Source organism: Neolamprologus brichardi, chromosome 3, assembly GCF_056152115.1.
Source record: "Neolamprologus brichardi isolate AB-2024 chromosome 3, ASM5615211v1, whole genome shotgun sequence".
Taxonomy (NCBI): domain Eukaryota; kingdom Metazoa; phylum Chordata; class Actinopteri; order Cichliformes; family Cichlidae; genus Neolamprologus; species Neolamprologus brichardi.
Window position 1 is genome coordinate 50,205,400 of NC_142106.1, and position 27,385 is coordinate 50,232,784.

The following is a 27,385-nucleotide window of genomic DNA, read 5'->3' on the forward strand; positions in this document are numbered from 1 at the left end:
TCGTCGATGGGGGTCCTGTCTACGCTGTCCGGCGGATCTTGGATTCCCGTCCCCGGGGTCGGGGGGTCCAGTATCTGGTGGACTGGGCTGGCTAAGGTCCTGAGGAGCGCTCCTGGGTGCCGTCCCGCTTCATCTTGGATCCCTCCCTCATCTCCGATTTCCATCGCCGCCGTCCTGGACCGTCGGGTGCCGGTCGTCAGGGGGGGGGTCCTGTCAGCCAGTGATCAGCTGATCGCCAGCTGATCACGGGGCCGGGTTTAAAAGGGAGACGCCACCCACCTGTTCGCCGCTCAGACATCGTTCTCCTCATGTCAGAAGCTCCAACTCTTTGCCGACGTCAGTGTCCTTCTGATTCAGCAACCGTGAGTGTTTTTCCTCTCGATTCTTTTTCTGTAACGCCAGTCCGAAGCCACGCTTCGTGCACTGACCGTTACTAGATTAACTGCGTGTCTGTTCCTACCCATCGCTAGCCTTCCCCGCGTTTGGGTCTAACCAGCACGCCACACAGGCACGCCGAATTACCGTGCGTAGTCCGCCCGTTCGTGACACTTGGAGTCATTTTTGACCAGGATATGTCCTTCAACGCACATATTAAACAAATATGTAAGACTGCGTTCTTCCATTTGCGCAACATCTCTAAAATTAGAAATATCCTGTCTCAGAGTGACGCTGAAAAACTAGTTCATGCATTTATTACTTCCAGGCTGGACTACTGCAATTCATTATTATCAGGATGTCCAAAAAACTCACTGAAAAGCCTTCAGCTAATCCAAAATGCTGCAGCAAGAGTACTGACAGGGACTAGAAAGAGAGAGCATATTTCTCCTGTTTTGGCTTCCCTTCATTGGCTTCCTGTTAAATCCAGAATTGAATTCAAAATCCTGCTCCTCACATACAAGGTCTTAAATAATCAGGACCCATCTTATCTTAATCTCTTAATATTAGAGCACTTCGCTCCCACTCTGCAGGCCTACTTGTTGTTCCTAGAGTATTTAAAAGTAGAATGGGAGGGAGAGCCTTCAGTTTTCAGGCCCCTCTTCTGTGGAACCAGCTTCCAGTTTGGATTCGGGAGACAGACACTATCTCTACTTTTAAGATTAGGCTTAAAACTTTCCTTTTTGCTAAAGCATATAGTTAGGGCTGGACCAGGTGACCCTGAATCCTCCCTTAGTTATGCTGCAATAGATGTAGGCTGCCGGGGGATTCCCATGATGCATTGAGGTTTTCCTTTCCAGTCACCTTTCTCGCTCACTATGTATTAACAGACCTCTCTGTATTGAATCATATCTGTTATTAACCTCTGTCTCTCTTCCACAGCATGTCTTTTATCCTGTCTTCCTTCTCTCACCCCAACCGGTCGCAGCAGATGGCCGCCCCTCCCTGAGCCTGGTTCTGCCGGAGGTTTCTTCCTGTTAAAAGGGAGTTTTTCCTTCCCACTGTCGCCAAAGTGCTTGCTCATAGGGGGTCATATGATTGTTGGGTTTTTCTCTGTATCTATGAAGCGCCTTGAGGTGACTTTTGTTGTGATTTGGCGCTATATAAATAAAATTGAATTGAATTGAATTGAATTGAATTGTTTGAAGCTGCTTCCTGTTGGCTTCAGCTGTTTGGAGTTTCCATTTTCTAAACGTCTACATTCTGAACCTTCTTCAGCTCTGAACAGATGATGAAACACTGAATGATTTCAAGCTCACACTTTGTCTAATAAACTTACATCTTTCATTCTTTATACAGATTGGGGACCTGTGGTTTGTCAAAGATCAGCTGTGATTATCTGGCAGCAGCACTGAAGTCCAACCCCTCCCATCTGAGAGAGCTGGAGCTGTACAGAAACAACCTGAAGGATCCAGATGTGAAGCAGCTGTCTGATCTTCAGCAGAGTCCAGACTACAGACTGGAGACTCTGAGGTCAGTAGAGTGATGGAGTGAGTGGGTGGTGCTGTCAGCAGTATTGTACTAAACACAGTCAGTTTGAAACAAAAATCCAGTGTTTCCTGTAAAGCTGCAGCTTCTCAGTGAAGCTGTGAGAGGAGAATGGTGACAGGCTTCAGGATTGGACACAAACACTTCCTGTTTCTGGCCTTTTTGTCACCTTTATGGTCACCATAATAACGGCTGACGCGCTCTGATCAAACGCTGTCAACAGCCAATCAGCTCTCTGAACAAAGCAGCACGCAGACCAATGACCAGTGTTGGGTAAGTTACTTTAAATTAGTAACTTAGTTACATTACTAGTTACTTCTATCAAAAGTAACTCAGTTACTTCAAGTTACTCGTTACTTTCAAAGTAACTAGTTACTAGGGAAAGTAACTTTGGTTTTACTCAGAATTCTCTTGTTAATGTGTTGCTTCCGTAGCTGGATACCCAGCAAGTTTGCCAGTCTTCTAGCTTGCTTACTTGCCACAAGTGCACTGTGCCACCTACCAATAGAAAGGAAAAAAATAATGTGCACATTTCCACGAGAGAAATCCCACGCCTGGACCGTCGGTGACCGCCGCATGATTCTAGCCTACGTCACAGCGTCATGTGTGCTTTTTACATCCAACACAAAAACTGCAGTCGTGGTGCTTTCGATTGTACTCAGAACTCGGAAATTATGCCTTCTGAATAGGAAGATGTAGGTAACACCAGACTGCAGATGAGCTGCTTACAGGGCTGGACTGGGACAAAAAAAATCGTCCTGGGGAATTTGACTAGAGACCGGCCCACCATTATAGGAAAAATCATAAAGCCTTTGAATGAAAACAAACGCTGTTGTGACAGTGATGTCCACTGTTCTGATGGTATATATGTATCAATCTATCAATTGTTTGTTGTAATATTCAGATAATTATTTTTTTAAAAGCAAGACATTTTAAATGAGAATAAGAAAGAAAAGTATTTCTTTGTGCCCCCCTCTCCCTGTTAATGCCCTACCTGGCCCCCTGGCAAAACTTTGCTAGACCCGCGCCTGCACAGTTACCAGCTGTCAGCTACTTAGAAAATGATCTTGGTGTAAGTTGTCTTTCAGAAACAGTTCATAACTTACCTTCAACTCATTCATGTCACCTAAAAGATAAACCTGTTTCTCCATCACCAGTTCAGCTCTGATGATTCAGTAAGGACATCTCCTGGTTTCATCTTCATGTTTCCCTCTCACCACATATCCAAACCGACATCATGACCAGCAGCTTTACAGCTGTGGCTCCAGCAAACATCAGCTGATACTAGAAATTAATATTAAATAAATTCTAACAACAGCTGATCAAGCTTAAACGTGCTGCTGTTGTTTAACGCGACATCGGCTGGTTTCCTCTTGCGCAAAGTGGGCGATAAATAAACAAGAGAGAAAAGCCGATCAGCTGATCACTGATCAGTTTTATGATTCAAGTAGAAACAGGAGAGGAGAGAATGAGAGAAGAAAAGGCTGCTGACAGTGTAAAGACACAGAATAACTCCAGCTTTGTGTCTTTTTCATTGTAGCTGTTAAATGAAAAATGTTCCTTTTCAACTCAATACGAAACGCGTAATATTTTCTCTGAATACCAGACGATTCTGTTTTTTACGGGACGGTTGGCAACTCTTATAATTAACCGTATGAACAAAATAAAGTTCAACATCAGTAACATAGCACTCACCCAGCTGTATACACTGTAACTCCGTCATGCTAGCTAGTACGCAGTACGAAAATGTCAGCATAACGAAAATAAACTCCACCTAAACTTGGTTTATATCTGACTCAGATACACTGCAGGTCATAACTTCTTACCTGAAGTTCAGTTCACCTGATACTCGGATCGGCGGCCGCTTCGGGTCTCTGCTCCTCCTGCCTCCCTTTTCCTTCATCCACCTGCTGGCTTCCACCACTTGCTAATGTCATTGAATCTGTGGAAGCTCCGCGATAGCCACTACACGAAGTAACGAATAACGAGCCTATTTAAATCCCAGTAATGAGTAACGCGTTCCTGGTTTTGGCATAATAACTACTTACTGTGCTCGTTACCACAATAATAACGTAGTTACTGTAACGCGTTACTTAATAACGCGTTAGTCCCAACACTGCCAATGACTGCATTCATTTCCAAGTTTAAAGCAGTGAAGAACACAGTCTGTAGGTGAGGAAGAATTTAGTGAGAGCAGATGTTTGGATGGAATTCCTCCAGTTAACAGCTGGAACCGTCCATCTGGATTGTTGGGCTTGTTTTTGGGGTTCCTACAGAGCTCAGAGTGGACACACCAAGGTTCTTCTAATGAATGAAAGTCCAAACTCAAACTAGGAGGGAAAAACATTTTCATCAACTTCGATAAAAATCCAAAGATTAGAAAAAGTGAAGCAACAATGAGTCCTAGTACAGTCCCAGCACTGAAGTCCCTGCTGCTCTTTATACTGGATGTGCTGCATCACTGACTGACAGCTGATGAAGAGTCTCTGGAAACACTCGTTTATCTCCTTTGCTCTTCCTTCTTCTCTCTGCAGGTGGAGCTGATGATGGTAAACAGGATGGTGTGTGTGCTGAGAAAGGAGGAGCTGTGTCCTGATGATCCAGAGAGGTTGAAGCAGCAGCAATAAAAAAAAACGCTGCGAAAGCACAAAAAACACAACTGAAATAGGAAAACCGACAGCGGAAATAGGAAAAAACAAAACGGAAGTGTTTCTGGGGAGACAATAGTAATTAGTAATAAACAGAGCCAGTGTGACTAAGTGAAGCTTGTGGATTGAAGAAAGTGAGGGACTCAGACGTGTCAGTTGGTTTGTCTTTGTTTTTGAGTGTGGAGGAGAGTTAGATTGGGTTGGTTTTAAAGATAAATTAAGAATATTCTGAATTTCAATTCAATTTTATTTATATAGCACCAAATCACAACAACAGTCGCCTCAAGGTGCTTTATATTGTACAGTTTAATTTCCAAAACTTGCATATGATCTTCAGTTTGCAGCTGAACTATCACATAGCAGCTGGAGCAGTCTCAAATGGAGGCCAGTCCACTGCTGCCACCTGTGGCCAAGTGCCATAGCCTACTACTAGATGAACTTGTGACACACATCTGCAGTAGAGGCTGAGTGGCTGCTCTTACACCTGGAGCATCCAAATCGACCCACAAACACGTTGAAAGATGCAATGCCATCAATGTGGATTGTCTAGACCAGGGGTCAGCAACCTTTAACACCCAAAGAGCCACTTGGACCCGGTTTTCACGCAAAAGAAAACATTGGGAGCCGCAAATGCTTTTTGACATCTAAAATAAAGATGACACTTTATATATTGTTTTTTTACCTTTATGCTTTGTGTGAACAACTAAAGTAAGTAAGTAAAGTTTATTTATTAAGCGCTTTTCACAGACAGGCAGTCACAAAGCGCTGTACACAAGTATTAAATTAAACAATACAATCAATAGACATTATACACAATGTAAAAGATCAAATGTAAATAATGTAAAGAATATAAAATATGTAGATCAACAAAAGGCTTGTGTGAAAAGAAAAGTTTTTAACTGCTTTTTAAAAGAATCCACGGAGTAACTAAGGTGTGTTGCTTATGAAATCCATGAAGTGCTACAGAGAAAATTACATTTTATTTATGTAATTAACACATTTTGAACTCTTAAAGAAATATAACAAAAGGAAAGACACCCAGCTGAACTAAAATGATCCATGTAGCAAACAAAAACTGTTGTGAGCCGCCACCCTTATATCGCCTTTGGGCTTTTGGAGCCTTGAGCTGACTTTTAAAAAATAATTGGAAAAAAAGCTCTATGCTGCTAAAAAATGAAAAATAGATATTTGCAAAATTCTGCCTAAATATGTATTTTACCTGGTTAATGTGTGTGGCGGGCGTGGTCTGCAGTGCCGCTGCAGGGGAGTCGGATGCACCTGAGCGGGACTGCAATCACGCCTCGCCGCCTTAACGTCTGTGCTCTCTATGCTGTTGTGTTGTCGGGCTGTGAGCTGAAAAGCTACAGCCGGCTGTATGCATACAGCAACCGTGTGTGAAAAGTGGTCAGTAAAGAGATGCTGAAAATCAGCGGGTCTGCCGTGGTACAAAGTCACTTTCATCTTTATGCAGGACTGTAAGCTGTCATCTGTGAGACGTGAGCGGTGTTTGTTTTTAACATAGTTCAGCTGCCGACATAATGTGGATTCGAAGATCCATAATTGGCCTACCTGGGGTTGAAAATCTCGATAAATGCACGGCGTTTCAGCGGGTATACCGGCTTCCGCGAGTGTGGCGCTTATTTTGAGCGATGAAAAAAATAATAAGATATAATTTTATTTTTATATTTCAAAATCACAATAATCTTCCAATTTAGAACTACAAGTTTAAAAAAAGAACGAAACACAAATATCTGGGGCCAGGTTTCACAATGAACTCACCCGAAACTCTGGCTGATTGGGACCCACACCCAGTTCCACACCTTGGCGCAGGCGATTAGAGGATCATCAGGGGGTCCTTTTTTTCCCTCTGTGGGGGGACACTCCCACTAGGTTTATATCTGGGACTCTCCACCATTTGACCTTAGAACTGAAGAAGCCTCTCGGATGAGAGGTGAAATGTCTTCAAGTAACTTAAAGAAGTCCAGACGCTTGTCTTTGCAAGCTCCTTTGACTACGATGACCTGGATGACTGAGAACCTTCACAGACATACTTCTAATTTATTTTCCCAAACCACCTGGAGCCGCAAAATAAGGACTAAAGAGCTGCGGCTCCGGAGCCGCAGGTTGCAGACCCCTGGTCTAGACTGAGAGGCCTCTTCCCTCTGACCCCTCCCCAAACCCTCAAACCCTCCTACCCACCTCGACATACAAACTCTGTGTGGCTTCAAGTGTTATATAACTTGAAACACAAACAAACAAAGAGGAAGACCGTGCCGGAAGGAAAAAACTACAAGTCCCAGCATCCTCTGTGTTTAGGGAGCAGTAGTGAAAGTGAAAGTATTGAGCCTCCGTTCAGAGCAGCAGGAGGAGGAAGGTGGAGCTGAGGCAGGTGAGTGTTAACATGAATATGTTTCTTCTTATGACATAAAATAATTCCACGCTGTTCGTGTCTGTGGGTGAAATGTGAGGCCGGTCGGCTCCTCTGAGCTGGTTTCCAGTAAGTAGAGAGGAAGTGAGTTTAGCTGAGCCTCCGTTTAGTGTGAGAGCAGGAGGAGAGTGAGAGCTGTGCTGAGGCAGGGTGAGTGTTAACACCGCTCTGACATTACTGTGTCTCTGTGGCGGGAACAACAGGCTCCGTCAGTGGAGGCAAAAATAATCAGACTTTGGTTTTTCAAAGGAAACAACTTTATGTCGGAAGTTCCCGCACGCTCATTGGATAACGATGTGTCAATCTCGAGCTATTGGCCAATGAGCGTGCAGATTCACAGAAAGACCCGCCTTTATCACGGGACTTTTAAAAACTACAATGGCGACAGAAACTCCGTGAGTGGAGTTCAGGGTGACGTTATGAAACTGTGACGTTTGAGCCACTTCCTGTTCTCAGTCCCAGCGTCCTGATCACCGAGGTTTCTGTTGCTCTGATATCTGATATTGATTATATTGGTAAACAGGCTGTAGCATAAACATCAGGTCTGTTCTGAAAACTGGCTTTATTTTTTCAAAGTAAGGGAATATCTGTGGTCTGATACCGCTGGCTCATGGGCTAAGGACTTGGATTGACAAGTCAAGCACAGATGATTGTGTTGTTTCTTATAAAGGCTTGTGTGTGTGTGCCTTCCTGTGTGTGTCCTTGTGTCAGTGGAACTGAATCAGTGTGTTAGAGAAAGTGCTCATAGTGGCCTTTCTCTTGCCGGCATGGTAAATTGTTTGTCAACATTTATTCATCCTAACCGTGGTCCAGTCTATGTCTCAGTGTCCAGTCAGTCAAACCTTTAGTCCACATCGTCAGTCCAGTCACAGTCCAGTCACACACATTCACTCATACGCATTCACACCAGATATTGCTGATAGTGGAGACTCCCGCGCAAATAATCAGATTCTCCGCCCTCAGCAACGTGAGCTCATTCATTTGTTTTATTTTTTAGAAAAAGAGTTCTTTATGATCTTGGACTGGATTGATTCGCAGCAATCCTTTTAAACAGGAACTCAAACGCTCATCAGTTCCCACAGGTCGTCTTTTCCTCAGCCCATTATAATCTGGTAAAGCTCACCTTATATTTGCTCTCCCGAAAATTTTTTAAAGCGCTGTTAATTCAATCGTGCAGGCCTGCTTAGAACAAAAAATGAGAAAAAGGAGAGCTGATTATTAGCTCATCAGAGCACAAAACATCATCACCTGACAGGTTTTCTCTAAGTGCACTGTTACAACTTTAAAGGCCCATTGTAGACATGTCCATGTTTAATAAAACTCCCTCTATTAAAATAAGAAAACAAGCCAAACCTAACTGTCAGAATCAACCCATCACTAAAACAACAACCCCAAAAATCTTAATCACAGAAAAGTTTTGCCTCAGGTTCTTCAGCTTCCTGACAGTCTGAGGTCAACTGACATAGTCTCACCTGCTAAATACACAGAAAATCTTGTTAAAAGCCACACAGTTTTGCACACCATTGATATTCTCATTAAGCCCTTTCTAAAGATGTTATAACAATCTATCATCACTAAATTCTAAATTTCTACTACTACTGCACTTAGTCACAGACCTGACCACTTTATTTAATTATCCTGTCTGTTACCAAGCTTTTCTTCTCACACAGTCACAGTGTCTCTTTCAGTGCAAGCTTCACTCATCCAGTCAGACAGGAAACTCAAGTTCTTCTTTTTCTTTTCCTGTCCCCAGTCATTCAACTAATTTGCATACTGAGTCATATCTCAAGAAGTTGCCGTGACAAGAGAAATGCATATTTAAACATTACCACATTATTGAATTATTTTTATTTTCTTTCTACAGTAATCACTTGTTTTGATCAATCTGTACAGGAGCACTTCTAATTCACTATTCTAAAAACTACTTTAAGCTTTAATCACTTTTTCCTTTTCACAAAAATCACTCTACTGTCATGGAACTTCCCTGAGTTATTCCTCAACTTCAGGGTTTAAGTGTGTTAAATTCACACTATTTTAACACTGATGAAAGATAGCAAGCTGATTTTCATTGCATGTGTGTTATTAGTCAGGTTTAATCGATGTCTGTGCAGTGGAGCTGCAGATCCACCAGGGCATGTTCCCAAAGCTGCCTTTCCTACACATTTCTCTGCTATAATTGGATCATTTTTTAACTTCTTTGCTATTAGTCCAATGATCTTTGTATCACTTTTTCATCACACTAAGCGACTTGGACAATATGATAAACAGACTCACATGCTGAAGATGCTGTCTAATCTTCATGAGCTCTCTTGTATTTGTAAGGTTAATACATTTTCTGTTTGTGTGTGTGATTTTGTATATGTTTCTTGTTGCAGTGTTTCAGACTCCTTCACAATTTTCCCACTTAATCAGTCAGTTTTATTTTTCCCAGGTTTGCTAACCCAAATTTAGATTTCCCACATTAAATAACAGCATTCCTATGTGTTCTCACCTACTCCTCTCACTCCGTTGTCCTCTCCCACTTCAACAGTCCAATAACAGGAAGTTCTCTTTCCGCTTTGTCCTGTATTCTCCACTGTCTCTCTTTAACTGCCATGTTATTGCTCTTTGGAACTGCATTCCTTGTCTTCAGCCAGGAGTGAGAGCTCGCTTGTCAGGTTTAGTGACACATGGCGCTGTAAACAATTCAGCCATAAACTTGGCCTGAACTTTCTTCCGACTGCTGCATGTGGGAAATTGATCCAGGTCTGCTTTGCACCTAAAAGGGACAAAACTAAGACATTTTCATTATTATCATCACTGCTTAAACAACACACATCTCTCTCTCTCTGGCCAGAAACACCAATTTATGTCATGTATTCACATTCATGAATGTAAGCGTGTCTTCTATGTATTTGTATTCATATTAATATTGAGTGTAAGCTGATCTTCGTTGCCTCGATGTGTTTTTATAATCAGGTTTAATTCATGTATCTTTGCACTGAGCTGTGGACTCAAACTGTCTCACTTCTGATTCTCTCCAAAAATAATTTCACATGTAACAATTTGTGTCTGTGTGTTTTCTATTCATTCATGTAATTATTAGTTTATGTATTTCTTTCTCTCTCTCCTTTTTTTTAAATTTACCTTTCTGTTATGATGCTCTGGACATTTCTAAACCTCCACCAGTTCAGCCTCAATTTTCAATCCAATTCCCCACACGTTCTCACTCGAACTCGTCCGGCTTGACCTCTCACTGGTGCCTGTCCCTCTTCTCACAGTTTCATGTGTGGCCTTCAAATCTCCAGCAAACACAGGCCCAACTCAGCTGTTTCTTCTTCTCTGTTTCTTCTCTCTTGATCTCTTCAGTCTTTTCTTGTCGGTTAACTCCCAGCATGGCAAATATCACGTCCAGTGCCTTCACACAGTCATGTCACTGGTTAAGTTCCCAGCTTGTAATTCAAAGCGCATGTTCCATCAGTGATATTCATACATGCTGCTGGACCCTTCAGTGTTTTAGGTCAGTTGCACTATTTTTTGCCTGCTGTTAATTCTTCAAGTCCATGGTGTTCTGTCTGTCTTCTGTCTTCATCAGGAGATTGACTGTCCTTTAGGCTTCTTCTCCATATAAGGACAGAACCAAAGGTCAAGCTGTAAATTTTTTAAGCCAAAGGCTGGCCTGTTTTCATCCCAATTCTGTTAATCTATCATTTTGCCGCTGTACTCATGTTTTGAGGTTGAGCAAGTCCATGGGCACCTGTATTAACACACTAAAACACTTATTTAATATCATTTTCATTACTATTTCTTAAGACATTCGTTCTCTTCCTCTACCTATATTTTAACACGTCTCTCTCTCGCTCTGGTTGCACACTCCACACATCAGCCAGTTCCTTTTATGGGCATGCAAAGTTGTTCACTTCCTGCCAGACACACACACACTCTCTTCTCTCAGACTTCCTCTTTTCACGCACTCTGCTATGAACCCACAATCTTCACCCCAGTAGTGTTATTATTACTTATTTATTATTTTGTACAAATCACACAGAATCACTCAGATGCAGTACCCACAACGTTCACACACTTAGAATTACCCAAAACATGCTTGTGATAAACTATTTTCATCAAACATGCTGTTTAGAATCAGAAAGAGGAAGTAGACCGCACCCTGTTAAGTGCGTATACGACCTCAAAATCAAGAAAAAACAATTAAATCATCCAATCAATTCTCATATTGCACACCAAAATCAAAAAATACATCACACCAGCATTTATTACTGAAATTCTTGCCTAGTTAAACTTGCTATTTCAACAGAGATATTTGTCTTCAATGCCTCAGGGTTTAGGCCCGACACAATAGCTGCAGTATGGTCAAAGGAGCTTGTAAAGAAAAGCGTCTGGACTTCTTTAAGTTGCTTGAAGACGTTTCACCTCTCATCCGAGAAGCTTCTTCAGTTCTGATGTTCTGATGTAACCTTACGATGACCTGGATGACTGAGAACCTTCACAGACAATCTGCAGTATGCACAATTCATCCACTATAGACCAAAAAATAAATCAGTTCATCAAAACTCACTAATACAAATCAAAACTTTATTTATTATGTTCTAATATACATAAGCCAGCGTCTAAATACCCACAAATTCAGTGATGTTCACAAAAATATATTCATAGAATCACCAATCATTAAAAGGATTTCACAACATGCATACTTTCATTTCAACACACACTCTCAGCATCCTTTCAGCCTTTAAGTCACTGTTAAATTGCAAAGTCTTTAAATGTAAAAATGTTTATTTTATATTACAAAGACGTCTTATAATCATAACAATAAACAGTCGGATTCCAGACACATTTAACACAAAACCTACACAATTTTGACTAATTTAATAAATGTCCAACGCCAAGGTCCAACCTTTTTCTTATCAATTAACCAGTATCAGTTCCAAACTGTGCCTGGCCTGATTTCTAAACGCCCTATTTGAATTTTAAAAGCGTCCAACGCCCAAGGTCCAACCTTTGCTGCCCAATAAAGTGCAGATACCGTTCCAAACGGCAAAGTGATCCAATCACTAGCTATTTTAAACCAAGGTCCCAAGTCATTGGCAGGTGCTACCTGGGATAATCCTCACGTGGAGGGTCCTTTTACACTTCTGTAAAAGGTAGGGAGTTCCCACTCCTGAACTTTTGCACTTCTTAGAAGTCAAACTTCCGTCCTAGAATACTTTATAATAATTTGAAACAACAACCAAAAGTCCACCAGAACTATTTGACCAATGCAGGTCCAACCTTATGATCAATAGGGACTCAAACCCATAGAAAATGACCAATTACCTAATATCCTAAACACACATTACTTCTTTTTCTCTTTTACCATGAAATACCATATTACTTTTAACTCAGTACTGTCATTCTCAACGTTTCATTATCATTACTACCACTACTGAGACAATTTAATAGTTAAGATCGTCAACTCAGCGAACAGATAATTTAGAATTCATCCAATATGCACAAATTTGCTTTTTCTTTGAACAGGTTTTTAGACCAGTCTCCTGTTCGCCTCATATCAGATCCAACCTTCGGCCACATTTGTTCTCTCTGTTGCAAAAGGAACAGGGCGGAAACACCAAATATTAAACCCGATTCTTTGATCTCCATGATAGAACAGAGAAAACCCGACTCAGGGTGGTCAAAACATTTATAATTCTTTATTCAATCATCTTCCGGAAGAGAGAGCCCTGCACAGCCCAAAGCCAGTTGCAGGATCTCTAACATTAGAATCTAAAAATGTGTCTCATATAGGTGTTATTTTGGTACTTTATACGTCACACAGTTTCAACAACTCCTAATATGGTACAAGTTCCTCTTTTCTGTCTGGCTTCCTGTATTTATTAATATGCTTGTATAGCTCTACACTAACTTCCTGTTTTTCAGTCTGGCCGAGCACTTAGTTTGTGAGTCAAAAGTGGCCTTGCTTTACAAACCTTCATTATTAAAGTACATAAAACAATATAATCAGAAAATAAGCACTAAGAATATATTAATTACATGACAGCATCAAAAAAGGACAGCACCTCTGAGTGTGTGTGTGTGTTTACCTCTCAGACTAACTCCACCCTGACATCAAGAAGATGGAGGAAGACGATGGAGCAGAATCTGCAGCATCCAGCTGTGTGTCTGTGAGGAGTGACCGGTCCAAAGACATACCTCTAGTGTTCAGTAATGAACCTGCAGCAACAATGTAAGAGAGCTGCTGACTCATTTATTCCGTGTAAATAATGATTTTTGATGCAATGGGAGAAGAAAAATGGCAAAAACAGTTTTAAAAATAAGGATTAAAATATTAAAAAACTATATTTTTGAGTTTCCTGATGTAGTACAGAAATATATGAACATAACTGTATATGGGACAGATATTTTACGGTTCTTTTAGGCAGCACCAAAAAACAAAAAGACTATTTTTAAGCTGTCTGAGGTAGTGAGTCAACATGTCATATTGGGTCGAAGGTCAGGGAGTAAAAAATCGTTCCATAACTGATCAAATTCAGTTGGTGATGTAGGCTGATCCTGTTTCTGTGTCATTGATGCTGTTCAATCAAGTTCTGTGAGAGAAACATAAAGAACTGTTTTCCTGTTAAATTAACTCCATCTATGATAATGTTACAGACTAACAGGACAACCATAACGTTTGTTGCTTCGCTGTTTTATTAGCCATAGTAGCTAACAGCTACCTTGATTCTAGCTTAGCAGACTGCTAATGTGGCTATGGGCTAAAGGTACTTTGGGAGGCTCCCTTATTTCCACAGGGGTTGCAGCAGTAGATGGATCCATGTGTTTGATGCTTCCTGATGCAACCCTTCTAGTTATCTGAGTTTGGGTTTGCTTTGGGTTTGCTTTTGGGAGGATTCGCAGCAGACAGCTGCGAATCCTCCCCGTACCTCCGTGACCTCGTCTGGTATCTGCTCCCTCCTCTGTAAGAGACAGTAAAGGAAAACACATCTCTGCCTAGTCGTGAAAATCTAATCTTATCATCCATTGTTCTTCTAGGGCCTCTTCTTCTCGTGGCCTCAGCTAACTGCTAATATTTAAATGGCTAACATTAACATGTGTGCCAGCCAGGTTAACATTTATGATGAATTATGATTAATTAACTGATGTTGAAACTGGAGCTTTACTGACCTCTGAAATTCCTCCTAAAGTGTTTTTCAGTGTTGTGACATTCAGCTGCTTCAGCTGCTGCTGGGATGGGCTGTGGCAAAGAGAACAGAGAAAATCAAAGTCAGAGTTTTTCCTCTGAATTAAAAGCAAGGAAACAACAATATATTCTACATGGTGAAACTGATGGTTTATGGTATTTGGGTCTGTTTTTCTGTATTTATGCAGATAAAGTGTAAACTCAGATGAATTATACCATCAAATGTTAAAGGAAAATATCAAGATGAGTGTCTGTGAGCTGAGAAGGATGTGAAGCGAGCAGTTTATCCCAGAGCTGAAGCTGCTCTGTGTGCAGAGATTAGCTCAGATTCCAGCTGTGATTGATCAACAGTCACAGAAATGTAGACTTGTAGTTATTACTGCAGTATGGTCACAGCAGATACTGATAAACATGTATTATGAGGATGGATGATCAAGTTTCTCACTCTCTCCTTTAAATCTCAGTTTTTTTCTTCTTCACAGTTTATCTGTTAATTTATTAATGAATAACACTGAAAGAGTTTCTGTTATATTTCCCCTTGAACATCACCTTATTAGGGCAGCATTAGGAAATAGCCCCCCTCCAAAGAATGAATAAATGTATGATGATATAATAAAATGATTAAAAAGCAGAGCTCAGAGTGGTAGAATGGTCAAACATGGATCCACGGGTGGTTCAACTGCATTTGGTGACATGACTAAAGCAAATCTTTCAAATAATCCCACCATCAACGGGATGTTGTCTCCTTTACTACGGTTACTTTACTTGGTCACCGTGTGAATTTCTCTGAAATGAACCAAATTCTTTTATTTGTTGGTTGTTGCATATTTAACCTCTACAGTCAGGAAAGGAGGAGATGAGGCCTCAACAATGTTGGGTTGTAGCTGTGGTTCAGGTTAGAGTGAGTGTCCATGGAATAAATGTAAGTCAGTGAACTGGAAACATGACTGTGTTCAAACTTTTGTTTCCTTTTTATAATGAGTCTAATCAAAGGTGTACAGAAGTATCTCCACTTTGACTTTTCTGTGTCACCATCAGAGCTTCTGCACAGTGTGGAGAAAGATCCAGAAGCAGAGCTGGACTGCAGAGAGCCAGTCAGAGCAGCTGTGTACAAAGTAAGACTGAACATCTGTCTGCTGATGGACTCATTTCTGAAAACTGGACTTCTTGTGTTGTTCAGACGTTGAAGAGTTTTCTTTCTCTTTAGTCTCATTGTTTTTCTTTCTTTCAGCAGATGTTGGTCTGCAGGACGTTTTAGATGAACATAAGATCAGTCTGAGGAGGAGATGTGAACGTGTGACTGAAGGAAGTGATGAAACAGGAAGTAGAACCCTCCTCAACAGGATCTACACAGAGCTCTACATCACCGAGGGACAGAGTGAAGAGGTTCATACCCAACATGAGGTGAGGCAGCTGGAGACAGCTTCCAAGATGGACGCCCTCCATGACGCTCCAATCAGGTGCCAGGACATCTTTAAAGCCTTACCTGACCAACAGAGACCCATCAGAGTGGTTCTGACCAACGGCGTGGCTGGTGTTGGAAAAACCTTCTCAGTGCAGAAGTTCACTCTGGACTGGGCAGAGGGCTTGGAGAACCAACATGTCAGTGTGGTGGTTCTGCTTTCATTCAGGGAGCTGAACCTGATCAGAGATGAGCAGTACAGTCTTCTGGAGCTGCTCCATGTTTTCCATCCAACATTACAGAAGGTCACAGCAGAGAAGCTGGCTGTCTCTCAGCTTTTGTTCATCTTTGACGGCCTGGATGAAAGCAGACTTTCATTGGATTTCACCAACAGGAAGCTGCTGTCTGATGTCACACAGAAGTCATCAGTCAGCCAGCTGCTGACAAACCTCATCCAGGGGAATCTGCTTCCCTCGGCTCTCGTCTGGATAACTTCCCGACCTGCAGCAGCCAATCAGATCCCTCCTACATGTGTTGACAGGCTAACAGAAGTACGAGGCTTCACTGATGCCCAGAAGGAGGAGTACTTCAGGAGGAGATTCAGTGATGAAGAGCTGTCCAGCAGAATCATCTCCCACATGAAGACATCCAGGAGCCTCCACATCATGTGTAGTATCCCAGTCTTCTGCTGGATCACTGCTACAGTTCTGGAGCACATGTTGACTACAGAGCAGAGAGGAGATCTGCCCAAGACCCTGACTGACATGTACTCACACTTCCTGCTGGTTCAGACAAAGAGGAAGAAGAACAAGTACCATGAGGGACATGAGACGAGTCCACAGGAGCTGACGGAGGCTGATAGGGAAGTTTTTCTGAAGCTGGGGCAGCTGGCGTTTGAACATCTGGAGAAAGGAAACATCATGTTCTACCAAGAAGACCTGGAGCAGTGTGGTCTGGATGTGACAGAGGCCTCGGTGTACTCAGGAGTTTGTACAGAGATCTTCAAAAGAGAGTGTGTGATCTTCCAGAAACCAGTCTACTGCTTTGTTCATCTGAGCATTCAGGAATTTCTGGCTGCAGTCTACCTGTTCCACTGTCACACCAACAGGAAGACAAAGGTGCTGGAGGACTTTTTGGTAAAAAAATACAACTTCTTGATGATAGACTGGAATGGGGAGGAGTATGATGATGATGCAGGCAATCCTTGGAATGAGCCAGCTCTGGATGATTTCCTGAACAGAGCCACGGAGAAATCCCTCGAGAGTAAAAATGGCCACCTGGACCTGTTTGTTCGCTTCCTTCATGGCCTCTGTTTGGAGTCCAACCAGAGACTCTTAGTAGGTCTGCTGGGTCAGACAGAGATGAGTCCAGGAACCATCCAGAGAGCCATCAACAACCTGAAGAAGATGAACAGTGATGAAATCTCTCCTGACAGAAGCATCAACATCTTCCACTGTCTGATGGAGATGAACGACCTCTCATTATTTCAGGAGATCCAAGAGTTCCTGAAGTCAGAGAACAGATCAGACAAGGACCTCTCTGATATCCAGTGCTCAGCTCTGGCCTTCATGCTGCAGATGTCAGAGGAGGTTCTGGATGAGTTGGACCTGCTGAAGTACAAAACATCAAGGCAGGGACAACAGAGACTGATTCCAGCTGTGAGGAACTGCAGAAAGGCTGGGTGAGTCCAGATGTGATCATTAACATCATTGATCAGTGTAGGTTAGTAGTTTAATTTTGAAAATAAAATCAGATTGTAACCACAAAGTGTTTGTGTCCATACGCTGCAACCTTCCACACCATTCCTTTATTGTACAGACTCAGCAGCAGCTCCATGGATCCCAAATCCAAGAGTGCAGATTTGAAGTGTGTCACATCCATGCAGTCCCAGCTGTTTCCACCATGTTTCCACTGATATTAATCCTGTTCAATGACACGTTTCATATCAGTGAATATGTTCTTTAGGACGTCCACTGACATGTTTAAGTGTCCTGCTGGAAATCACTCAAATCATCCATGAAATCCATGAAAAATCCTTTTAGTGTTTCTAACTTCACCCTCTGTCCTCTCTCTCTCCATCCTCCTCACTGTTTCTTTCACTGATAATCACACAAACATCGTATTCAGCTACAAAATAACACAATAATATCATCTGATGATCATTATTATAAGAGCAGGATCCATATTTGATATCAGAGTAACACACTGCTTGGTTATGTGCAGTCATCATCAGTGACTGTGGGTCAAACAGAAGCTCTCTGATGGGTTGCTGACCTTGGTCACCTGTCCACTCTCACCTGTTTGTGTTTGCTCTCTCTTTGCTGTCTCCATCCTCTCTCTCCTTTCTCTCCCTCTCTGTCTTTGTACCGTCACTCAGGTCCAATGGAAACAGTGACATTTACAAACCAATCAAAGACAAACTGATCCATGTCAGGTTATAACAATATTCAAAGTGAATACAGGCTGCTGCTGGACAAAGACAGGTAACATCATTTTTGACTTGCTGTCACCTGGATCTGGACTCATAAACACTGAAGCCCTGAACAGGAATACAAATCATTTTCTGCCAACTAGCGACACACCAGCAGATAATGGCTCAGAAAGCTCAAATGAGCCAATCATTTCTGTGTTCAGTTCCCCTGAAATCAGATCTGATATCAGCAGCTCTGAGTTCATTCATCATTATTGTCCAGTGATGAGATTTCTGCTCCGTTTGGTAACAGTCAGCAGGTTTTTCCTGCGTGTGGACGTGAACAGTCGTACCTGACAGCAGGAAGCAAACAGAGATCATCTTTCCAGCTGGAACTCTTCACTGAGCTGAACTCATTCAAAATGTTCTGGAGTCAGATTCAAAACAGGAAACAGTCCAAATGTGTGTCTTCACTCTGACTCTGGATCAGATCTCAGTGACAGACTGTGGACATTATGGAAGTCTAAATGTGACACCCTCTTCCTCCTTCATCTGCAGATTAAAGCCAAACAAAGATTCTCATTAAAAGTCTGCAGGTCTGAGAGAGACTCAATCGTTGTGTCATGTCAAACACAGTAAGAGGAGCTGAAGCACAGATGTGAAGAGCAGATTCATCAGATTATGACCTCACTCTGTTTTGTCTTCATATACATTCAGTCTGTGTTTATAATGCAGATTTTCTGCTTTTATAATAACACATTTTATATTTTCTATCATCACAGACTGACTCACTGTGGACTCTCAGAGTCTCACTGTGAAGTTGTGGCCTCAGCTCTGAAGTCCAACCCCTCCCATCTGACAGAGCTGGACATGAGTGGAAACTACAACCTGCAGGATTTAGGTGTGAAGCTTCTGTGTGCTGGACTGGAGAGTCCAAACTGTCGACTGGAGACTCTGAGGTGAGTTCACTGACTGCAGCTGGTGTAGTTTTTCTATATTTCAGGTCTTTGATTGATGTTTGAAACTTTCTTTAGTTTCTAAATGTTCAGGATGTTTCTGAAGACAAATGTGAAGAAGTTTGAGTGTTTTCAGAAATGTTGTCTTTCCAAACGACTGAACAACAGTTTTTCCTTTTGGCTCCAAACAGAAGTGACAGACTTGAGCAGGGTTCATTTAAAGGCTGACAGAAGTGGAGTGGTGACGGGGAGATGTTTGACAGGACAGTGTTTCAGCCTCCACAGGTTCATGTTGTGCTCCATCAGTCAGTGAAGATGAAGTCAGTGCTGATGAGGCTGTAGAGTGTGTGAGGGATGTGAATGAGGATGATGAAGATCTGATGATAGCAGATAAAAACAGGCTGCAGAGACTTTGAGCCATACAGGGCACACAGTGTGTGTACAGAACAGCTGAAATCATTATGGAGGCCTCACTGGAATATGGAAGCATCACAGTACAGCTTCAGTGAAGCTTTAAAGTCTCTGATATGAGATGAGAAATGAAGCAGCCAGAGCTTTTTCATGAGTGGAAATCCACTGTGACTGTAAGCTGCTGCTACAGCCTCCAGATTAGGCAGCAGCTCATCCTGCTCAACATTTTCTCACCAACTTTAATGGAAGTGTGATGTTTTCAGCTGGAGTGATGATCAGGGTGGCCTCCCTCTCCTCTTCTTCTCCTCTTCCTCTTTCATTTGTAAAGCCACTTCTGCTGCTTTCATTCATTTGGAAGTCCTGTAGCTGAGTTTTGGAGAGACTAACAGCCTCGGCAGCAGAGGGGAGAAAGGCTGTAACACCACCACTTTACTCTGTTCTACCTGTCACATCATTTTATCAGGAAACAAATATGATCATGTTTTTACTATGTTTGTCTTGAAGATGTAAGAAGATCACATGGTGCTTTTTATTATTGTGTTGGTTTGTTTCCTGTCTCTTGGATGGAGCCCAGCTGTGTGTGGCCCCTGGGCCTGTGGTCAGAGTGTGTGCTGGATAATCCGGCCCAGGATGAGGCAAAACTGACATGGGATGAAATGTCTGTCACATAATTGAGCTTAGTGTAGTTTCATTTCTGCACAATTTAAAAACAACCAAAACTTTTTTCTGTCTTTTCTATGTTATACTGTAGACTTTCTTTGATACTGTGTCCAAAAGGAGCAGCTTTTACTTTGAAGGGGAGGCGTCTCTGTTTCCTCTTCAGGTTGGATGATGGAAGAATATTAGTGTGTGATGTTCTTTCAGTGTTGCACTTTGTAGACGGTCCCTGAGCACTGGTCTCACAGCCAGCTGCACATAGAGACCAGTGTTGTTAGTCCAGCTCAGAAGATAACTTGTTGGAATGAAAATGAGCTTGTAGTTTTTCTGCTTTAATAATGTGACTGGAAAAAGGTGTTGGACTTCAAATATGTGCATTTCTTTCACACTTCACCTTTAAAAGTGAAGCCTTGTGGTTCCTGGAAGGAAAAACACGACTTTTTCAAGTCTTTGTCCTGTTTTTATGATAAATGTACGACTTTAATGTGAAACGTTCAGAGTTTTGCAAAATGTTTCCATTTTCTAAACTTCTACATTCTGAACCTTCTTCAGCTCTGAACAGATGATGAAACACTGAATGATTTCAAGCTCACACTTTGTCTAATAAACTTACATCTTTCATTCTTTATACAGATTGAGGAGCTGTGGTTTGTCAGAGATCAGCTGTGATTATCTGGCAGCAGCACTGAAGTCCAACCCCTCCCATCTGAGAGAGCTGGTGCTGAGCAACAACTACGACCTGCAGGATTCAGGAGTGAAGCATCTGTGTGGTTTTCTGGAGAGTCCAGGATGTGGACTTGAAGCTCTGGGGTCAGTCAGCATGTTTTAGTTGTGCTGAGATGAATATGATGTGAAAGTTGTGCTGACACTAAACTGCAGACATCAGGCTGATATTATACTGATCCACACTGAGGATCTTCATGGTAAAGTCTGTTTTCTTCTTCTCTGGTTTAGTCCATTGACTGCAGCAGAACAATGTTCACATTTCAAACAGTGAGACTCAACGTATGGCCCGCGGCCCACACGCGGCCTGCCCACCTTTCCTGATTCAGAGAGAGGGGACCCTGATTAACTGTGTAGTGTTCTTCCTCACAGTTCTAAGTATCAGACACAACAATGAATGATCCACAACCGACTGTCTTCAGCAGGTCAAAGGTCACGGCACACAGCAGACAGTGGGAAATATTATAATTCTGATCATTTATCAGCACATATCCATATGTATAAAAACAAAGCTGACACTGTGAGACTTGATCAGAGGTGTGATCATCACAGCAGAGGCCTTTGTGTCAAAGTCACTGAGGATCAAAAAGAAACACATGAAGCAGATTTTCCTGTTCTGGCTTTTTATATCAGATAAACTTCAAAATATTCTCCAGTCGATCAAAAACTGAAGCAAACCATGAATCAACATGTGAACATGACCTGATGCTGCTGAAGTGAAGCAAAGTTACAGAGGTTTGATTACAGACACAGCTGAGAGTTTGTAATCTGTCATCATTTTAAAAGGTTTAAATTTCTTCAGTATTGAACAGCAGAAATGAGGCTTTGTTTTCGGAGGCCGACAGCAGTGAACACAACAGCAGACTGGTGCGTAATAAGCAGTGAATAATGCAGAAAACAGATTTTTGAAGGTAAACTGTTCTTGAAGTACACTGAGAGAGAGAGAGCTGTGCAGGAAGTAAACGTCAAAGTCAGAGAGAATTCATGACGATGTTCATCAAACGTAAAGCGTAGTTTGGATCTTCTTTTGCTGCTGGTTCAGTCAGTTTTGGTTGGAGACAGATGAAACCTGCAGCTTCAGGATCTGTGAGCTGTCCACTTTCAGCCCCCACAGCGTTTCCGTGTACGTGCCGTTGAGTGAACGATCTACGCTCTCTGTTTCCATCTTTGTGTGTTTAGCTGCTCTCATTTACTGTTTTATCTGTTTGGTTGTTGTTGAAATACTTTTGGGAGCTTTAACCTGAGATTCTGGCAAAATACATTTATATTACAAATCGATTCAGGATTGAATGAATCAACATCGCTTTATTCAAATTAAAACCATTTAAATAGGAAAATCCATTTTTTTACACCCGCCTCTAATGCTGGGTAATGTCAGCTTGTCCATGTGCAGCTGGCTGTGAGGCTCAGGGAGCGTCTACAAAGTGCAACACTGAAAGAACATCATCCATAAATATTGAGTAATAACTGGACTCTCATACAGCGACACTCAAATGCCTTTAAACATCAGCTTATCCTGCTGATCCAAGTCCAACACTGAGTTTGTAAAAACATGTTTGTCAATCATTTTGTTTGGTTTCTGAGGAAAATGATTCAATAACTTGCTGCTAATACACAACATTTCATCATATTTCCTCATAACCTTCTTTTGTCTGACCATTTGATCCCATTTGAATTTGCAATAAAGGATCCACAGAGTTTGGTGACAATGACAGTAGATGTTTGTGTGAAAGTGCTGGAAGCAAATTAGTGTGTGATGTTCTTTCAGTGTTGCACTTTGTAGACGGTCCCTGAGCACTGGTCTCACAGCCAGCTGCACATAGAGACCAGTGTTGTTAGTCCAGCTCAGAAGATGACTTGTTGGAATGAAAATGAGCTTGTAGTTTGTCTGCTTTAATAATGTGACTGGAAAAAGGTGTTGGACTTCAAATATGTCCATTTCTTTCACACTTCACCTTTAAAAGTGAAGCCTTGTGGTTCCTGGAAGGAAAAACACGACTTTTTCAAGTCTTTGTCCTGTTTTTATGATAAATGTAAGACTTTAATGTGAAGCATTCAGAGTTTCGTCTCTTGTTGTGTTTGTTTGAAGCTGCTTCCTGTTGGCTTCAGCTGTTTGGAGTTTCCATTTTCTAAACTTCTACATTCTGAACCTTCTTCAGCTCTGAACAGATGATGAAACACTGAATGATTTCAAGCTCACACTTTGTCTAATAAACTTACGTCTTTCATTCTTTATACAGATTGAGGAGCTGTGGTTTGTCAGAGATCAGCTGTGATTATCTGGCAGCAGCACTGAAGTCCAACCCCTCCCATCTGAGAGAGCTGGAGCTGAGCTGGAACAACAAGCTGCAGGATTCAGGAGTGAAGCATCTGTGTGGTTTTCTGGAGAGTCCAGGATGTGGACTTGAAACTCTGAGGTCAGTCAGCATGTTTTAGTTGTGCTGAGATGAATATGATGTGAAAGTTGTGCTGACACTAAACTGCAGACATCAGGCTGATATTATACTGATCCACACTGAGGATCTTCATGGTAAAGTCTGTTTTCTTCTTCTCTGGTTTAATCCATTGACTGCTGCAGAACAATGTTCACATTTCAACCAATGAGACTCAACGTATGGCCCGCGGCCCACACGCGGCCTGCCCACCTTTCCTGATTCAGAGAGAGGGGACCCTGATTAACTGTGTAGTGTTCTTCCTCACAGTTCTAAGTATCAGACACAACAATGAATAATCCACAGCTGACTGTCTTTAGCAGGTCAAAGGTCACGGCACACAACAGACAGTGGGAATTATTCTAATTCTGATCATTTATCAGCACATATCCATATGTATAAAAACAAAGCTGACACTGTGAGACTTGATCAGAGGTGTGATCATCACAGCAGAGGCCTTTGTGTCAAAGTCACTGAGGATCAAACAGAAACACATGAAGCAGATTTTCCTGTTCTGGCTTTTTATATCAGATAAACTTCAAAATATTCTGCAGTCGATCAAAAACTGAAGCAAACCATGAATCAACATGTGAACATGACCTGATGCTGCTGAAGTGAAGCAAAGTTACAGAGGTTTGATTACAGACACAGCTGAGAGTTTGTAATCTGTCATAATTTTAAAAGGTTTAAATTTCTTCAGTATTGAACAGCAGAAATGAGGCTTTGTTTTCGGAGGCCGACAGCAGTGAACACAACAGCAGACTGGTGCGTAATAAGCAGTGAATAATGCAGAAAACAGATTTTTGAAGGTAAACTGTTCTTGAAGTACACTGAGAGAGAGAGAGCTGTGCAGGAAGTAAACGTCAAAGTCAGAGAGAATTCATGACGATGTTCATCAAACGTAAAGCGTAGTTTGGATCTTCTTTTGCTGCTGGTTCAGTCAGTTTTGGTTGGAGACAGATGAAACCTGCAGCTTCAGGATCTGTGAGCTGTCCACTTTCAGCCCCGACGGCGTGTCCGTGCCGTCGAGTGAACGATCCACGCTCTCTGTTTCCATCTTTGTGTGTTTAGCTGCTCTCATTTACTGTTTTATCTGTTTGGTTGTTGTTGAAATACTTTTGGGAGCTTTAACCTGAGATTCTGGCAAAATACATTTATATTACAAATCGATTCAGGATTGAATGAATCAACATCGCTTTATTCAAATTAAAACCATTTAAATAGGAAAATCCATTTTTTTACACCTGCTTCTAATAGTGGGTAATGTCAACTGGTCCATGTGCTGTGAGGCTCAGGGAGCGTCTACAAAGTGCAACACTGAAAGAACATCATCCATAAATATTGAGTAATAACTGGACTCTCGTACAGCGAGACTCAAATGCCTTTAAACATCAGCTTATCCTGCTGATCCAAGTCCAACACTGAGTTTGTAAAAACATGTTTGTCAATCATTTTGTTTGGTTTCTGAGGAAAACGATTCAATAACTTGCTGCTAATACACAACACTTCATCATATTTCCTCATAACCCTCTTTTGTCTGACCATTTGAATCCCATTTGAATTTGCAATAAAGGATCCACAGATTTTGGTGACAATAATGACAGTAGATGTTTGTGTGAAAGTGCTGGAAGCAAATTAGTGTGTGATGTTCTTTCAGTGTTGCACTTTGTAGACGGTCCCTGAGCACTGGTCTCACAGCCAGCTGCACATAGAGACCAGTGTTGTTAGTCCAGGTCAGAAGATGACTTGTTGGAATGAAAATGAGCTTGCAGTTTGTCTGCTTTAATAATGTGACTGGAAAAAGGTGTTGGACTTCAAATATGTCCATTTCTTTCACACTTCACCTTTAAAAGTGAAGCCTTGTGGTTCCTGGAAGGAAAAATGCGACTTTTTCAAGTCTTTGTCCTGTTTTTATGAGAAATGTAAGACTTTAATGTGAAGCATTCAGAGTTTTTTCTCTTGTTGTGTTTGTTTGAAGCTGCCTCCTGTTTGCTTCAGCTGTTTGGAGTTTACATTTTCTAAACTTCTACATTCTGAACCTTCTTCAGCTCTGAACAGATGATGAAACACTGAATGATTTCAAGCACTTTGTCTAATAAACTTACGTCTTTCATTCTTTATACAGATTGTGGGACTGTGATTTGTCAGAGATCAGCTGTGATTATCTGGCAGCAGCGCTGAAGTCCAACCCCTCCCATCTGAGACAGCTGGACCTGAGAGGAATCAAACTGAAGCATCCGGATGTGAAGCAGCTGTCTGATCTTCAGCAGAGTCCAGACTACAGACTGGAGACTCTGGAGTAAGTAGAGTGATGGAGTGGGTGGGTGGTGCTGTCAGCAGTATTGTACTAAACACAGTCAGTATGAAACAAAGATCCAGTGTTTCCTGTAAAGCTGCAGCTTCTCAGTGAAGCTGTGAGAGGAGAATGGTGACAGGCTTCAGGATTGGACACAAACACTTCCTGTTTCTGCCTTTTTTTCACCTTTATGGTCACCATAGTAACCGCTGACATGCTCTGATCAAACAGTGTCAACAGCCAATCAGCTCTCTGAACAAAGCAGCACGCAGACCAATGACTGCATTCATTTCCAAGTTTAAAGCAGTGAAGAAAACAGTCTGTAGGTGAGGAAGAATTTAATGAGAGCAGATGTTTGGATGGAATTCCTCCAGTTAACAGCTGGAACCGTCCATCTGGATTGTTGGGCTTGTTGTTGGGGTTCCTACAGAGCTCAGAGTGGACACACCAAGGTTCTTCTAATGAATGAAAGTCCAAACTCAAACTAGGAGTGAAAAACATCTGGATCAACTTCAATAAAAATCCAAAGATTAGAAAAAGTGAAGCAACAATGAGTCCTAGTACAGTCCCAGCACTGAAGTCCCTGCTGCTCTTTATACTGGATTTGCTGCATCACTGACTGACAGCTGATGAAGAGTCTCTGGAAACACTCGTTTATCTCCTCTGCTCTTCCTTCTTCTCTCTGCAGGTGGAGCTGATGATGGTAAACAGGACGGTGTGTGTGCTGAGAGAGGAGGAGCTGTGTCCTGATGATCCAGAGAGGTTGAAGCAGCAGCAGCTTGTGTGTAGAGACGCTCTGACTGGGCCATGTTACTGGGAGGTGGAGAGGAGAGCTTCATCCAGCAGTGACTGACAGAGGAATGAGAAGAAGTGCAGATGACTGTCAGTGCTGCAGAGTGAACTGCTCTGAGAACAGCTCCACTGTCAGACACAATGTAGAGTCCAGCATCATCCCTGTGTGTCCCTCTGGATGTTACAGAGGATCATCAGTGTATCTGGACTGCTCTGCTGCTGCTCTGTCCTTCTACAGTCTCTGCACAGTCTCTGTCTGACTCTGGCTTCAGACCCTCCTGGATCAAACTCACCTGGAAAGACTTTCAAACATCACTCAATAGATTTGAATACAGAATATATTTGATATATACTGTAGATGTACTGTAGAGTTGCAGTTTGTCGCTTGTAAATACAGTCTGTGAGCAGCTATGAGCTGAAAGATCTTTCTAGAAACACGAAATGTTTTCACTCTTCTGTTGCTTTTTCATATATTTCCACAACATTAATATTGATCCCACCTGTCTCACCTGTTTCATGCTTTTATACATAATAACAGGACACATGTGATCTGAGCGCTGCTGTGGTTGTTGTGCTGCACGTCTTCATTTAGATAACAGAGACATCTAGTGGTTCAGAGGGAGAACTGCAGGAGGTGGAGCTGTGTTTTAGCATGGAAAAAATTTGATCTTTTAGGCGCAGATACAAATATGACAAGTATCAGTGTAAGATACAAAAGGTCACATCAGTTAGCAGAGGGAACAGTGATCACACAGCAATGTAAGAATAGAAACATAACAGTGAATCTGGACATGTATACAGATGGAAGCAAACAAACAGGATGTAACACTACATTAAAGCCACAAACGGGAAGAAAACAAAGCCAAAGGAAAATATATTTGATCTCAGGAATCCAAATCAGATGCTTTAGAGCAGGGGTCGCCAACCCTGGGCACGCGTGTCACAGCTGGCACGTGAAGGGTTAACTGATGGCACGACCATAGCTGGACTGGCCATCGGGCATACCGATGGTGATTTTTTGTTTTTATGAGCCGATGATGTTTTGTAATTTTTTTTTTTGTAACGGTATAAACAATGGAAAGTGGTGGATTGGCCGGATGCTGGTCGATGTGTAAAAATAAGTCAGTTGTTTG

At 41.9% G+C, this 27,385-nt stretch overlaps 1 protein-coding gene across 4 annotated transcripts; it reads left to right on the forward strand.

The window, feature by feature from the left end:
- The first annotated feature begins 1,732 nt into the window (after positions 1 to 1,732).
- LOC148105740 (protein NLRC3-like) lies at positions 1,733 to 26,694 on the forward strand. 4 transcript variants are annotated; one of them, XM_087837815.1, is made up of 9 exons: positions 1,733 to 1,908; positions 13,084 to 13,219; positions 15,212 to 15,288; positions 15,405 to 17,256; positions 18,768 to 18,944; positions 20,643 to 20,819; positions 22,973 to 23,149; positions 25,290 to 25,463; positions 26,149 to 26,694. In XM_087837815.1, exons 2-9 carry the CDS (start codon positions 13,110 to 13,112, stop codon positions 26,156 to 26,158), a joined length of 2,754 nt encoding a protein of 917 aa, XP_087693941.1. In that variant the 5' UTR covers positions 1,733 to 1,908; positions 13,084 to 13,109; the 3' UTR covers positions 26,159 to 26,694. The 4 variants fall into 4 exon arrangements, with proteins under 4 accessions (XP_087693941.1, XP_087693939.1, XP_087693942.1 ...); XM_087837813.1 differs by lacking the exon at positions 1,733 to 1,908 and having other exon boundaries at positions 7,513 to 13,219; XM_087837816.1 differs by lacking the exon at positions 1,733 to 1,908 and having other exon boundaries at positions 7,513 to 13,219; positions 15,408 to 17,256.
- Positions 26,695 to 27,385: the final 691 nt, after the last annotated feature.

Bases quoted from the DNA above. Each gene is read 5' to 3' on its own strand.
- LOC148105740 (XM_087837815.1), top strand. From the start codon at position 13,110: ATGGAGGAAGACGATGGAGCAGAATCTGCAGCATCCAGCTGTGTGTCT. The intron at 15,289-15,404 runs GTAAGACTGAAC...TCTTTCTTTCAG, and splicing joins TCAGAGCAGCTGTGTACAAA to CAGATGTTGGTCTGCAGGAC. The intron at 17,257-18,767 runs GTGAGTCCAGAT...CTATCATCACAG, and splicing joins AGGAACTGCAGAAAGGCTGG to ACTGACTCACTGTGGACTCT.